Source organism: Squalius cephalus (assembly GCF_949319135.1).
Source record: "Squalius cephalus genome assembly, chromosome: 2".
Lineage (NCBI taxonomy): Eukaryota > Metazoa > Chordata > Actinopteri > Cypriniformes > Leuciscidae > Squalius > Squalius cephalus.
This window is the reverse complement of record NC_137123.1, coordinates 54,811,236-54,826,225: the sequence shown is the minus strand read 5'-3', so window position 1 is coordinate 54,826,225 and position 14,990 is coordinate 54,811,236. Positions and strand designations below refer to the sequence as shown.

The 14,990-nt window shown below is 36.0% G+C and overlaps 1 protein-coding gene across 2 annotated transcripts; it reads left to right on the top strand.

The window, feature by feature from the left end:
* Positions 1–72: 72 nt before the first annotated feature.
* tmod1 (tropomodulin 1) lies at positions 73–14,909 on the top strand. 2 transcript variants are annotated; one of them, XM_079859023.1, is made up of 11 exons: positions 73–360; positions 1,138–1,339; positions 3,346–3,502; positions 4,146–4,262; positions 5,818–5,907; positions 7,093–7,223; positions 7,343–7,450; positions 9,580–9,723; positions 9,922–10,066; positions 10,574–10,679; positions 11,726–14,909. In XM_079859023.1, the coding sequence occupies exons 2-11, from the start codon at positions 1,223–1,225 to the stop codon at positions 11,742–11,744; spliced, it is 1,134 nt and encodes a 377-aa protein (XP_079715149.1). In that variant the 5' UTR covers positions 73–360; positions 1,138–1,222; the 3' UTR covers positions 11,745–14,909. The 2 variants fall into 2 exon arrangements, with proteins under 2 accessions (XP_079715149.1, XP_079715150.1); XM_079859024.1 differs by lacking the exon at positions 10,574–10,679.
* The last annotated feature ends 81 nt before the right edge of the window (positions 14,910–14,990 follow it).

Below are 14,990 nucleotides of genomic sequence, written 5' to 3'. Positions count from 1 at the left end.
TTGGGTGACTCATTTGTCTCTGCAACTTGATTGGTGGGCTGGATGAATGGCGTCAGTGATTGGCAGGTCTACGCGGTGGGCGGGGCGAATATCTGCGCTACTCCGGGTTTGTGGAAACTCTTTGATCGCCACCGACTACTGGACTTTTTGAAAGAAGGCTCGAGCAGCGACTACTTTTAATATTTGGACTTTCTCCGCCGTGTCAGGCGTTGTTCTTCTATGAACCTTGGATTTGAGAAATCATTGCTTGAGGCAGCAGCACATTTGTGTGAAATAGCGGCTCCGAAAAGAAACCATATCTGGTCAAAGTATTCAGCTGTCACATGCGCTATATATAGTGTGGGATAAGCGCTGTCTGAAGTAAGTGAGAATGATAGACTCTCCGGCACTAACGCTTTGTTTTCACCATTGCATAGAGCCATGAAACATACGAATACGCATTTAACAGGACAGATGAAGCTCGGAGATGATTATTTTCGATTAATAATTAAACTTGAGGTTCATATGTCAAAAGTTATGTATCTGAACCAACACAACTTTATTCAGAGATCACTAGTTGTAGTTTTATTTACTGAAGTGGAAAACAATTTGTTTAAGGAGCTGTCTGGAAGTGTGTATATAATAACTAGTTTATTGATTTGGGAAACCTAAACTAGAGGCAGTATGTTAATAATAAATTTGCATTATAGCGTGATGGAGTTTGCTGGTCAATGTCCTTGTCTATTGGATTTACCAAGGACAATGGAGATGGTCCAAAGAGCAGAGGCCAGTCTTCAATTTCACTAGTTTTTTTCCCCTCATAAGATATATTATTATAATATACTCAATTTATCTGTTGTTTAAGATAAAATTAGCATGCATTTTAAAAAAGCAAGCATAAGTAAAACATTTTGCACAGAGACATTCAAACGTTTAAGTTTTAAAAAGCAGAGCAGATACTGTCCAAAGTTAATGTGCTTTTTCTGGTTGTCCAATGTTAGATTAGCGTGTCCTCAGTTAATATGAAGTACACCTGTGCTCTCCATAACCCATATGATTTGAATTTGTCTAGAATAATCCACTTAAATACTGTAGAAAATCATAAACTTTGAATTTAGAATAAGCCTAATTATGGATCTTTCTCTCGTCTCTCGTAAGGTCCTGTGGTTGGGGGGCTCAACTGTTCCTGCCTCTCTCTTTTTTCTTTTCTTCTGTCCTCTTCTTCTCTTTTATCTTATTCATCATGTTCCGTAAAGAGATGGAGAAGTACCGGGATGTGGATGAGGATGAGCTCTTGCAGAAGCTCAGTGAAGAGGAGCTCAGGAGACTTGAGGATGAACTTGAAGAGCTTGATCCTGATGTAAGTGCACTTAAAATAAGGTGAAACATCTCACATTCGACCTTAAAAGCTGCATGAATTCACACACAATTCATAAATGTGCTCACATAGTTTAGTTGCCTCTGAATACTTTGCATTATGAAAGGTTGATAGACTTTTTTATTTTATAACAAATCCTGTCTTCTGTAATTTTTGAATCTTGACTTTTAAGTACTGCTTTGGCACTGAAAACTTGAAAAAGTTGTGTGACGGGACTGTTGTTTTCTAGTCTGGTTTGTTTGTCTGGACTGTGTTGTTTCCTAGAGGTGATTGTTTGTCTGGACTGTGTTGTTTCCTGGTGTTATTTGTTTGGGTGGACTGTTGTGTGTGTGTAATGGTATTTGTTTGACTGGACTGTGTTGTATCCCATTTTTGTTTTATTTGCTGTTGAAGATTGTTTTTCAGTACCATTTTTTGTTTAAGAAGCAAACTTTATTTTTGTGTTTTTGTTTGTCTGGACTGTGTTGTTTCATTCATAGTCATGTTTGTTTGGCTAGACTATTTTCTATCACACATAATGGTGTTTGTTTGAGTGCATTGTATTGCTACCTAGTCTGTTATGTTTGTCTGGACTTTATTTCTTGGTGTTTGTTTGGCTTGTTTGTTTGTGTAATGGTGTTTGTTTGACTGGACTGTGTTGTAGCCCATTATGTTTTGTTTAGTGTTGGACATTGTTGTTTCAATGCCATTTTTGTTTGAGAAGCCCTTTATATTTGTTTTTTGTTTTGTTTGTTTGTCTGGACTTTGACGTTTCTGAGTTTAGTCTATCATGGTGGAGTCAGTTTGACAGGACTGTGTTGTTTTACAGTGGTTTGTGTTTGTTGTTTTACATTGGTTTGTGTGTGCTGTATTGTATTGCAGTAGTGTTTTTAAGGGAATCCACTGTCGTAAGGCTGTGGTTCTCTCTGTTGATAGTGTTCTTTTTCTCACTCAGACCACAGTTTTTTTTTATTTTCTCTTCAGGAATCTGGTTTCACTCCAGCATCTAAGCACTTCTTGACAGATTTAGACACAGACGTAGGATAAATGTTCAGCAACAGAGAAGAGGGAAAAGAGAATTTCTTCTCCCTTACTGAGATGTTCAGCCAGAGGTGCAGAAGTTTACCATAAATACTGGTGCTGGAACAAAAGTTAATCCGTTCACATGTAACAAAAATAAACATTCTCCACCAAAGCCGAGCCTTTTCCCGAAACACTAAATTGTGCTATAAATTTAGCAGTGGAAATCTCTACTTTAATGATTTTAAATGTCACTTTAGAATTAATTTGTCTCCATTTGCTCAATTTTACCTGCGCTAAGAATAAACAATACTGAGGTGCCGTATAAAGTCCTGTTCTCTCTGAGTTCTCTTTGAAATGCTGTGTGTTCTGGATTCTATCACATTTAACGTGCAGATACGTTGACATCCCCCACTTTAGCTCTGCGGCCCTTTTTTGTGGATATGGGCTGATAGGCCTTGACTTAAAAGAATGTTATCATTGCTCACTGTTTCAGGCGGTGATGGAGTTTGCCTTTTCAGTATGTGGTTGAAAGTTAGAAAACCTGGGTTAGGTGCAGACCCTTCATCTAATAAAACCTGTATCAAATAGTTTCAAAAGACGGAAATTGATGGAAACTGGGTCTTGTGACTGTACTTTGGTAGAGTGATGCACTGTAAAAAATTTCTAACTCTCTCCAAGTCAAAATTTTCTAGTGACTGGTCACATCTAAATTTTTAAATTGGCCCAAGTGCAATTCTTGTTGCAATAGTCTGTTAACATTGGCTCAATGAGAAATAATACGTCAGACTAATTGAAAAATTTAGATGTGATCAGTCACTAGAAATTTTTGACTTGGGGATGTAATTTTTTTTTACAGTGTGGTATTAGAATCCTTGACATTTTAAGATATGGCAAATTCATCTTTTATTGTAATATGCTATCTTACATTCTGTGTGCTTTTTATGAAAGTTTGATGACAAAACTAATGTTTTATGAATTGTTTTCAGAACGCACTGTTGCCAGCAGGATATAGACAGAGGGATCAGACTAAGAAATCTCCGACCGGAACGTTCCAGAGAGATGACCTTCTAGCTCACCTGGAGAAACAAGCCAAAGAACATCCAGACCGAGATGATCTTGTTCCCTACACTGGCGAGAAAAGAGGTGAGAAGCGACTTGCATTTAGAACTTTTAGAAAATGAACTCTTTTTATACTTTCATTAGTTTGTAATTTGTCCATTAATAATGTCCAACAGTGTGTGACATGTACTGTACATCACAGAAGTTCTGTCATTTTTTTTCCTCTCTCTTTAACCTGAGTTATAAACAATGCCATTAGACTGACTTTTACAGCTTTGTGTTTGACATTTTGTAGTGAAATGACATTTTAAATAAACAACAAACTACTTTGTTCAACTAATAAAAATGTCACATCACTTTTATGAATCTAAATGACAGATTCATACCGTACACAGTTTGTATTTTACTCGTTTTGCATAACATGATGAAATAACAGCTAGAAATGATACACGGTTACATTGTTCACAGGTGGTATTTACTTTTTATTTGTCTTCATTTTCTTCCAATCTCTCTTAAAAATTTTTTTTCCCATGTCTCGGTCTCATTTATGCATCAAACTTGTTTTTCACTGAAAGTATTGTCTCCTTTATTTAAAAGTATACTGACAGTTTTTTGGGGGCAAAATCATGATTTTGAAATGATGGCACATGTAGGACAGTCATAATTTTAGCAAAAATAAATGAAGGCATTTCTCCCTCACTCTCTGTTTGTGTATGTGTGTATGTAGGAAAAGTGTGGGAGCCAAAGACAAAAGTGGACCCTATCCTTGAAGATGTCACTCTGGAGCCTGAACTAGAAGAGGCGCTATCTAGTGCAACTGATGCAGAATTGTGCGATATAGCAGGTACAGTGTTATGTTACCAATTTAATTCCTGTATGTAGTAGACTATGCTTTTTTGAATCCAAGACACCATTTTATAAATGTAATTATAAAATTGTATTTTTTTTTTAAAAATAAATACGGTATATAATTCGGACTTTAGATGGGTATGCACATAATCCGTAATGGATTTGAAAGAATCCAGTTTTTACTGTTATTTTGTAACCTCACTTAATCTTTATTATGGCATAATTAAATTCAGTTCGCTAATTTCAATATTAATTCATATTCAAATGAGTCAATCCTTCTGTAATTTCACTGACTAATTTGAACCTCCTCTGTGTGTGTCTATCTCACGATGTGCCTCTGTCTGGTCTGTCCTTTAGTCCTCTCCACTCCATTTTCACATCTTCATTCCTAATTCTCTCTGTCCTCTCCCCTGCTCCACCGTTTCTAAGCCACGGATCACTCCAGTAGGTTAATCTGCAACATTGTGTGCTGCTCTAACATTTCCAGAATGTTTCTTATACATTAGCTGAATATTTGCATGGGATGTTCAGCATATTATGTTATCTGCATGATGATTTAAGTGTTATTTCAAGGTTGCTTTAACCAAAAATGTAAACTGTTATCTTGTAGTAGTCATGATGTTCCATATTTTCCTTTCCTTTCCTTTCCTTTCCTTTCCTTTCCTTTCCTTTCCTTTCCTTTCCTTTCCTTTCCTTTCCTTTCCTTTCCTTTCCTTTCCTTTCCTTTCCTTTCCTTCTCCACTGTATACTTCAGCTGGTACAGGAAAGGGCAGCATGAACATTCTTCAAAATTTCTTGTTTTGTGTTTCATGAAGAAACAAAACCATACAGATTTAGAACAACTGGGTAAATGATTAATTTGAATTTTTTAAGTGAATTAGTCCTTTACGTGAACCATTCATGCGTTAGTTCCTGAAACTGCGTATGCAAGTTTGAGTTCATAACAATGACTCATCCTTGTGCACTAAGGACACTTGGCTACCAAAAAAGGGGAACAAAGTTTTTCTGCTGGCTAAAAAAAAAAAAAAAAAAACCTCTCCACTGTCAGCTACTCTACTCCCATTTAACATGATGGAGTGGTTTCCCTAAAAATGAGGTCAATTGTTTTTTTCCCCTTTGGGATCATGTTTCAAAAACAGCAGGATTTAAGGACTTGGCCTAACAGTCTGAACATCTTATGTGTACAGACCGGTTACAGCTTCATATGGGAATGAGGTTAGTTCAGTTGTCTTTGGCCCACGGTCAACTGTCGGATGCAGCATACATTCCCGACTCTTAAATTGCACTTTCCTCTTGACTTGCTATTTAGATGTTTTGCGGTCCTTTTTCATTTTATTCGATTTTTTTTTGGTCTGGTCTAGTTAATTTGATGCCATTACTGTTCTTCTTGAGATATTTTCGTCAGGTAAATGTGAATGATTTTCAGTTGATACCTTGGAAAACATGATTTTACATATGATTTACATGAACAAGTTGTAAATAGCAAACACTGCCTCTTTCACTCAGAGGATCATATATATAAATTTGAAAATCTTTTTCTCTTGCTGCAGCCATCTTGGGCATGCACACACTGATGAGCAACCAGCAGTATTATGAAGCACTGGCCAGCAGTACTATCGTCAACAAACAGGGTTTGAACAGTAAGTGAATAGAGCATTTATCCTGTAATGGTTTTGTCTGGTCTTTATATTTGTCTGATTGATTGATTGTGATCAATCAAGTTTTTTGCAATAGTATTTGTTTGTGTTTGCTTTGTATTCATTGCATTGTATAATAAGTTATATATTATACATATATTAATACAAGTATTAATACAAGTTATATATTATAGTATATTGGATAAAGTTAGGTTGAAAGTGCTTGGAAACTTAAGGCACACTGTTAAAAAAAAAAAAAAAAAATCCTTTTAAATTCAAATAACTGGCAGCTGTGGTTGACAACTTATAACCATTAAGTGATATAATGTTAACTTAACTACTTTAACTACCAAAATCTGCCTTTTTACCTTAAAATGTATCAATAACCACCACAATAATACAGGTGGCACAATAGAAAGCCACATGATGAATCAGTGGCCTGTTCTTAAAACATGGTCGGTGCTCGCATAGACAGTGCACAGGGTCATACGTACAAAGACAAATCACCATCAGGGTAACACACTTGACGCTAATATAATGCAATAAACATGAACTAAATGACATCAAATATAATTTGAAACACACTAATGTACATTACTGATTACAAAAATAAGAAGTAAAATATCTATGCATTGTATGTAATGTTTAATGTTAAACCATTTACAGTTTTTCTCCGTATATGGAAAGGTAACGTAGTCAACCAATTAAAATGTTTTACTGTAGCGTTTTTACAGTATTTCTTTCTGTACAAATTGCAAACATTTTTTACACTGCACCTTTAAACATGCCTGAATGTCAAATGCAAAATATCAAACCATGTGGCATCTACAAACAAATTATGCTCGACCTTTCATTTTTTAAAGGACATTTTTGCGAATAATTTTAACCAGCTTCTCTTCGGGTAGAGAGAAAATAAATTCAACTTAGTATGATATTTAATTCTGTAAAGTATTCCTGTTACTTAAACAGTAGAACACAATTTGAATCTTGAATGCATTGTCAGTTTGGATAAAAGTGTCTGCCAAATACATATATGTAAAATGTAAATAAATGCAATGCAAACCCTTACATCTGTAATGTGGCTTGGGACCACCTTAAATAGGTGTGTGCCGTGTGATATAGTATTGTGTTATATCTGGCACTGAACCACATGATTTGTTGTAATTCAGAGTTGTATTATAAACACAGGTGTAATCCAGTGCACTCAGTATAAGCCAGTGCCAGATGAACAGCCCAATGACACAGATGTAGAGGAAACACTACAGAGAATCAAAAGCAATGATCCAGATCTTATTGAGGTCAACCTAAATAACATCAAGGTGCCACTTTCACTCTTTTATTTATACTTTCTGTTAAATAGTGTGTTTTTATGTGTCTGCTAGCCTGCCGTTTTGATGGTTTGCCCTGTTATGTGTTCTCTTTTTCTGGTGATATGTAGAATATTCCAATCCCAACTTTGAAAGCGTATGCTGAAGCTCTTAAAGGGAACAGTGTTGTGGAGCGCCTGAGCATCGTTGGCACCAGAAGTAACGATCCTGTAGCCTTTGTGAGTTAAAGAAGCACGCTCATTCTCAAAGTTTAGATTTTTCAAATAATTTCAAATAAGAAATTATATATTCCATAAAGAAAATGCAGCCTGGAATTCCTTTTTGGAATTGTGACCCATGACAATTAAACACATTGCTGTAATACTTAATCCAAATATATATATATATATATATATATATATATATATATATATATATATATATACAGTGAGGAAAATAAGTATTTGAACACCCTGCTATTTTGCAAGTTCTCCCACTTGGAAATCATGGAGGGGTCTGAAATTGTCATCGTAGGTGCATGTCCATTGTGAGAGACATAATCTAAAAAAAAAAATCCAGAAATCACAATGTATGATACAGCTGCAAATAAGTATTTGAACACCTGTCTATCAGCTAGAATTCTGACCCTCAAAGACCTGTTAGTCTGCCTTTAAAATGTCCACCTCCACTCCATTTATTATCCTAAATTAGATGCACCTGTTTGAGGTCGTTAGCTGCATAAAGACACCTGTCCACCCCATACAATCAGTAAGAATCCAACTACTAACATGGCCAAGACCAAAGAGCTGTCCAAAGACACTAGAGACAAAATTGTACACCTCCACAAGGCTGGAAAGGGCTACGGGGAAATTGCCAAGCAGCTTGGTGAAAAAAGGTCCACTGTTGGAGCAATCATTAGAAAATGGAAGAAGCTAAACATGACTGTCAATCTCCCTCGGACTGGGGCTCCATGCAAGATCTCACCTCGTGGGGTCTCAATGATCCTAAGAAAGGTCAGAAATCAGCCCAGAACTACACGGGAGGAGCTGGTCAATGACCTGAAAAGAGCTGGGACCACCGTTTCCAAGGTTACTGTTGGTAATACACTAAGACGTCATGGTTTGAAATCATGCATGGCACGGAAGGTTCCCCTGCTTAAACCAGCACATGTCAAGGCCCGTCTTAAGTTTGCCAATGACCATTTGGATGATCCAGAGGAGTCGTGGGAGAAAGTCATGTGGTCAGATGAGACCAAAATAGAACTTTTTGGTCATAATTCCACTAAATGTGTTTGGAGGAAGAAGAATGATGAGTACCATCCCAAGAACACCATCCCTACTGTGAAGCATGGGGGTGGTAGCATCATGCTTTGGGGGTGTTTTTCTGCACATGGGACAGGGCGACTGCACTGTATTAAGGAGAGGATGACCGGGGCCATGTATTGCGAGATTTTGGGGAACAACCTCCTTCCCTCAGTTAGAGCATTGAAGATGGGTCGAGGCTGGGTCTTCCAACATGACAATGACCCGAAGCACACAGCCAGGATAACCAAGGAGTGGCTCTGTAAGAAGCATATCAAGGTTCTGGCGTGGCCTAGCCAGTCTCCAGACCTAAACCCAATAGAGAATCTTTGGAGGGAGCTTAAACTCTGTGTTTCTCAGCGACAGCCCAGAAACCTGACTGATCTAGAGAAGATCTGTGTGGAGGAGTGGGCCAAAATCCCTCCTGCAGTGTGTGCAAACCTGGTGAAAAACTACAGGAAACGTTTGACCTCTGTAATTGCAAACAAAGGCTACTGTACCAAATATTAACATTGATTTTCTCAGGTGTTCAAATACTTATTTGCAGCTGTATCATACAAATAAATAGTTAAAAAATCATGTCTCTCACAGTGGACATGCACCTACGATGACAATTTCAGACCCCTCCATGATTTCTAAGTGGGAGAACTTGCAAAATAGCAGGGTGTTCAAATACTTATTTTCCTCACTGTATATATACACACACACACATACATGCATACATGCATACGTATATACGGTATACACACACATTTATTTTTTATTCAGCAAAGAATTCAGTTTTTTATATTGTGTGTGTTTATATATATATATATATATATATATATATATAAATATATATAAAAATTCTCAAAAACATTAAGCGGCACAACCATTTTTAAATGTGCTAATAATAAGAAATATTACCTGAGCACCACAATTTTACAGTTTTTACTATATTTTAGATCAAATAAATGTAGTCTTGGTGAGCATAAAAGACTTCTTTCAAACACCATAAAAAATCTTACTGAACCCAAACTTTCGAACGGTAGTGTCGATATTAAACACGTGTAATGTTTGGTTCCCAGGCACTAGCAGACATGCTGAAAGTGAACACCACTCTGAAGAGTCTAAACGTGGAGTCAAACTTCATTACTGGAGCTGGAATTCTGGCACTCGTGGAATCCTTAAAGAGCAACACTACACTGCAGGAGCTAAAGATTGACAACCAGGTACGCTCACACACACATACACAGAATTAAGTTATATAAAGTTCTGAGCCATTATCGATGAGGTCAGGGGTTCCGTCTGAAGGTAATGATGATGGAGGGGCAAATGAAGCCAAGTGGTAGAACTTCTTTAAAAGAGTTATTGCATTATATCTTGTATTTATATCTTACATGTATATCATCTGTGTATGTGTGATACAGAGCCAGCCTTTGGGTAATAAGGTTGAGATGGAGATAGCTAACATTTTGGAGAAGAACACTACTCTGTTGAAATTCGGATACCATTTCACCCAGCAGGGCCCACGCTTGCGTGGATCTAATGCCATGATGAGCAACAATGACCTTGGTAAGAAATACACGCTCTGATGCTGTCAGATTTGTTATTTGTATGTGTATTTTCGGAATTAACATTGATTGTTGTTTTGTGTGTGTGTGTACACATGTGTTTGTGTGCTGGATGTGCTGAAATGGGTACAATTTTTTTTGAAAGAAGTCTCTTATGCTTACCGAAGGTACATTTATTTGGTTAAACATGCAGTACAAATGGCAATATTGTAAAATCTTTTTACAATTGATGGCAAAGTTGAATTTTCAGAAACATGTCATATTATTATTAATGTTGAAAACCGTTGTGCTGCTTAATATTTTTGTGGAAACCATGTTAAAAAAAAAATCTGGATTCTGGTGAATAGAAAAAAGAACAGCATTTATTTGAAATAAAAATGTCACTTTTTATCAATTTAATGCAGCCTTCCTTAAAGTATTAATGTCTTTAAAAAATCGTCTTACTGGCCCGAGTCTTTTGAATGGTAGTGTAAGTATTGGTGTGTTCATGCCATGTATGTATTTACAGCACGTGTAGTTCGGTCGGACGCAGATGGCGCGATCACATTCACTCTGTCGGTCCCTGAGCTGGAAAGAGCCTTCTGTAAAAAGTTCAAGTTCACATCAAAACCCAAGTAAACAGAGTCTTGCCCTCCTTCTCTCCCTCTGGGCACTACCTGCTGTCTTTTTGCTCTTATTCGCCTATTTGCAATACCTCAAGTCTTTGGATCGTTATGAACTTTTATACTTTTCCTCAAGCTCCCTTCTGCCGCTTCAGCATCTCCACTACTGCATTTCCCTCCATCAAAGTGCAGTCTGTTTCATTATCTGGTTGTTTCTTGGTCGTTTTGTTCGTCTGTGCTGTTGTGTTGTGCTGTTTGTCCGACTGTCAAATGGCTTGTCTTCAGGTTTAGTCTTTACTTTCTTCTGCATAAGAGAGAGTATTCTGATGCCAAATCTACATAAACATGATTGAAAATGGCCTCTGGCTTGCTGTGCATGCAGAGCTTTTTCTTTAAGGAATAGTTCTCCCCAAATTATGATTATTTTTCCAAACGCATATGGCTTTCTTTAAAAGAAGAATTAACAGAATGCCTCAATAAAAGTGATTGGGGACTGGAGCTTTTGAGCCCATTTGACCCGCGCTATATTTCAAGTCTTTTGAAGCCATACAAATTACACTTTTAATTGAGTGAACTATTCCTTTGATCGCAATTTCCAGTTTCTCTCTGTGGTATCTACAAATGCAATAAGGATTTCCCAATGTCTAACAGAGAAATTGTAAGAATGTCCTTTAATAGTCTTGGAAGAAAAGAAATCAGAAATGTATTGTTTTCCAGCAAAAAATGCATGTATGAATTCATAGCATTATTGCAGTTACAGTATGGTTTTAAATGGCAGTTATTATAGCACATTTTATTTTGAATGTTTAGAATTTTTTTTACATTTATTAAATGTTTTTTAAATTATTTTATTTATAAAAAAACATTAAGAATTTAAAGAAATGATGTGGGGCTTGTGAAAATTCTGACAGGGCAAGTAAAAGTAAAAACAAAGCAGAACATAAAATCTTTATTATTGAACCCTTTGTAGGCTGTTATAATGAAAGTATAATTCCTAAGTATGTCACCTTTTTTTATGACCTCAAAAGTGATCGACCCTTTTTTGTTTGTGTGTGCAGTAAGAAAGAGAAGGCTTGAAGGAGGGCCCATCTTTCCTAAATGTCGGACAAACGTGTAGCAGCCGCGGGAGAACCCTCTATGGCCTGGGACCTGCACCAGTACACTGTACATCACATCACACCCCATCTCATCCCATATATCCTCCCTCCATTTCTGTTCCTTTTACAGGTAACCCACAGGGTCATCTAAAGAAAATTATTCAATTCAGAATGCTTTATTTCAAAGCCCCAGATCTGGAAACCCGAAGGTACCACACCACTCTGTTTACCAGAGCGTTTTATAAATGTGTAAACCACCTGCCATAACATTAGTAGGGAAAAATCACCTACTTGTGTTGATGGAAGCAGTAAAGATGAAAATGGCGCTCAGTTTATCACAATGTTCTCGGCTGATATAATCTTCTTGCTGTAAACAGTTTGACCTTAAAGGCTGCCATTTTGCTGTGTTTGGATGCACACCAAGTGCATCAAACTTCCAACTTGACTGATTGTAGCTGTGGTTTTGCCTTCTCCGGGCCAGTTTGAGAGTTCTCACTTCAGTTCTCACTATAGTGGTAGTCCTCACGCACGTCGCATAGAAGCATGTTTTTACTGTGTGTTTTTGGGATATGCTGTAATTTTGACATGTTCTTCTCTCTTTAAATGTTTAACAACTGGTTAATGTCGTTAAGTCACTGTACTGTGGTTTCTAGTATGCGCATTTGACTGTAGAATCATGTGAGCTCCGCTATGCGGCGAATACCAATGGAAGTGCATTGTTGGTCCATATTTGTCGCCTCAAATCACCAACTCACATTGAAAATTAATGCGAATTCATTTTGCGAAGTCAGTGTGAATGTACCTTTATTGGTCACCTGAAAGCAGCGCAAAATCCAAGCTCTATGTATTGGCACCGCTCCATCATATTTATGAAACTATTTATAGATTTTATATTCTTTGTTTGATGAGAGAAAACATCTTCTTTCATGTTCAGGACAAGCTGTATTTCATTTCCCACAATTAGCAATAATATCTCTTTTATTATACTAACAATCTCTTTCTATGATAACCACTTATTATAAAATGAATTTGATTGACGTGTAGACTGTGTTCCCTCTAGTAGTGTTCCTCAAATGCTTTTTACTCTTGAGTGAGGATCATAACACACAATAGAAAACTTGTCATAAAACTATATGTATTGTTGTCTATGCCTGCTCTCACGAAGTAACGTCGTGCTTTTAAAAAAAAGAAAATTGTACTTTATTAGAATGGTACGAAACTTGGTAAAGGTTTTTGCACTTGTTGTGTGAACACACACACACACACACACACCAAAAAATCCTGGACATGATTCAAAAAGGTTAAATGGTCCTGAAAAAAATAGCCACACTTGTTCACGGTCAAAAATGTTCGTTCGAAAGACGAATTTCATCTATTGGAAATGTTGTTATTGCGCACAAACAAATTCTTACCGAAAGCTAACTTGTTTAGATTTATGGCTTTGATTTTCTCACATTTTTAGAGTAAATGTTTTGGAAAATATATATTTCATATAAAATTTTTTAAATGGTATTTTTAAAAAGAGACCAAACTTAAGTCTGAGCTCCAAAGCATTTAATATTTATTACTGTTTAAGTTGGAAATTAAATTTTCAGGTCCATGCTCAAAAAATTAATAAATGAATTATAACTACTGCATATATAATTTAGTACCATAAAATCCTCTAAAAATACAAAATATTAAATAAAAACTAAAAAGAAAATAAAACTTAAATAAAAAATAAGAACTAAAATGTAGTACAATCGTTTCATTCATTTTTGACTGACACGCGAACAGTACCAGATGGATGTACAGGACATACAATTATCAAATTACCATGCCAGTATTAAGAATTGTGATGGCATCATACAATTAAGCACATTTTCTCCTGAATTCTCATTATAGTAATGTTTTTAGGTAAAAGTTCATTACAAACAACACAATTGTACTTAACAATTTAAATAATATAATTATTTTGCTAAATATAATTAGTTTTTCATGCATCTTGTTTTTGAATAAAATGTGACCTGGTCATTTCTTGGCAGTTTTCGTGAGACAGGCATCATTTGCAATCTTGCATGTGCAGTGATTTAGCAGTGCGTGTGTATGTGTGTGTGTGTGTGTGTGTGTTTTTCTCAGATATATGTCCGTGATCAGGCCTTACTCCTTTTGCACTCTCCCAGTACAGTAAAAGTCTGTATGTTTTATGGATGTAAACATTTTCCTACTGTTTAAAGGACAGAACATTTATAGGACTTTGTCTTGTTCAGAACCAAAAAGGGAAAATTCACTGTTGATTGTCTTGTCCCGTGTTTGGAAGCAGGCCCATAATCATTGCCATAGAGTGCCTGGGCTGGTGCACATAATGTACATTTTGTTAGTGCACCTTACTGTATGTGGTTTATTGAGTAAATAAAGATTGAAAAAGTTGCGTGGAAATGTTGCCCTCAGCAGAAAAGTTTTTTTTTTTTTTTTTTTTTCAATGATCACATTCATACCGGGAATGCTATTTAAATATTTATGCTCATAAAAGTTTGACTAACAATGCCACTTTATGGTTTAGTGTATTAATGGTGGCTGCACCTTTTTCAGATACAAAGAATCTGTAGGCTTCATGTGTTTCATGTGCTTTTTGTGCTTTCTTCAAAAGTTTAAAATGTATCTGATTGTTTAATGTAAATTTTGTTTTTAGTTTACTGCAGTGTGAAATTTGGATTAACATGCAAGTACATATACACTACTATTTAAAAGTTTGGAGTCAGTAAGATTTCTTTTAATGTATTTGAAAGAAGTCGCACCAAGGCTGAAAATACAGTAAAACAGTAATATTGTGAAATATTATTACAATTACGATTTCTATTTTAATATATTTTCAAGTGTACTTTATTATAGTGGAGTAATGATGCTGAAAATTCAGCTTTGTATCAGTCTTCGGGCTCACGTGAAATGATCCTTCAGAAATCATTCTATGATTTGCTGCTCAAGAAACATTTCTTATTACTGTCAATAGTAATAATTACCATGATACATTTTTGTCAGGATTCTTTGATTAATAGAAAATGCTAAGTGGAACAGCATGTATTTAAACACATTTTTTTGTAACATTAACAATGTCTTAGACTTTTGATCAATTTAATGCACTCTTGCTGAATAAAAGTATTAATTTCTTTCGAAAAAAATCCAAAACACAGAACTTTTGATCGGTGTGTGTGTGTGTGTATATATATATATATATATATATATATAT

What these genes read in the sequence shown, in the direction of transcription:
- tmod1 (XM_079859023.1), top strand. Translation starts at nt 1,223, where the DNA reads ATGTTCCGTAAAGAGATGGAGAAGTACCGGGATGTGGATGAGGATGAG. An exon ending in CAACAAACAGGGTTTGAACA is followed by an intron (nt 5,908 to 7,092) that starts GTAAGTGAATAG and finishes TTATAAACACAG; the next exon opens with GTGTAATCCAGTGCACTCAG. An exon ending in GATGAGCAACAATGACCTTG is followed by an intron (nt 10,067 to 10,573) that starts GTAAGAAATACA and finishes ATGTATTTACAG; the next exon opens with CACGTGTAGTTCGGTCGGAC.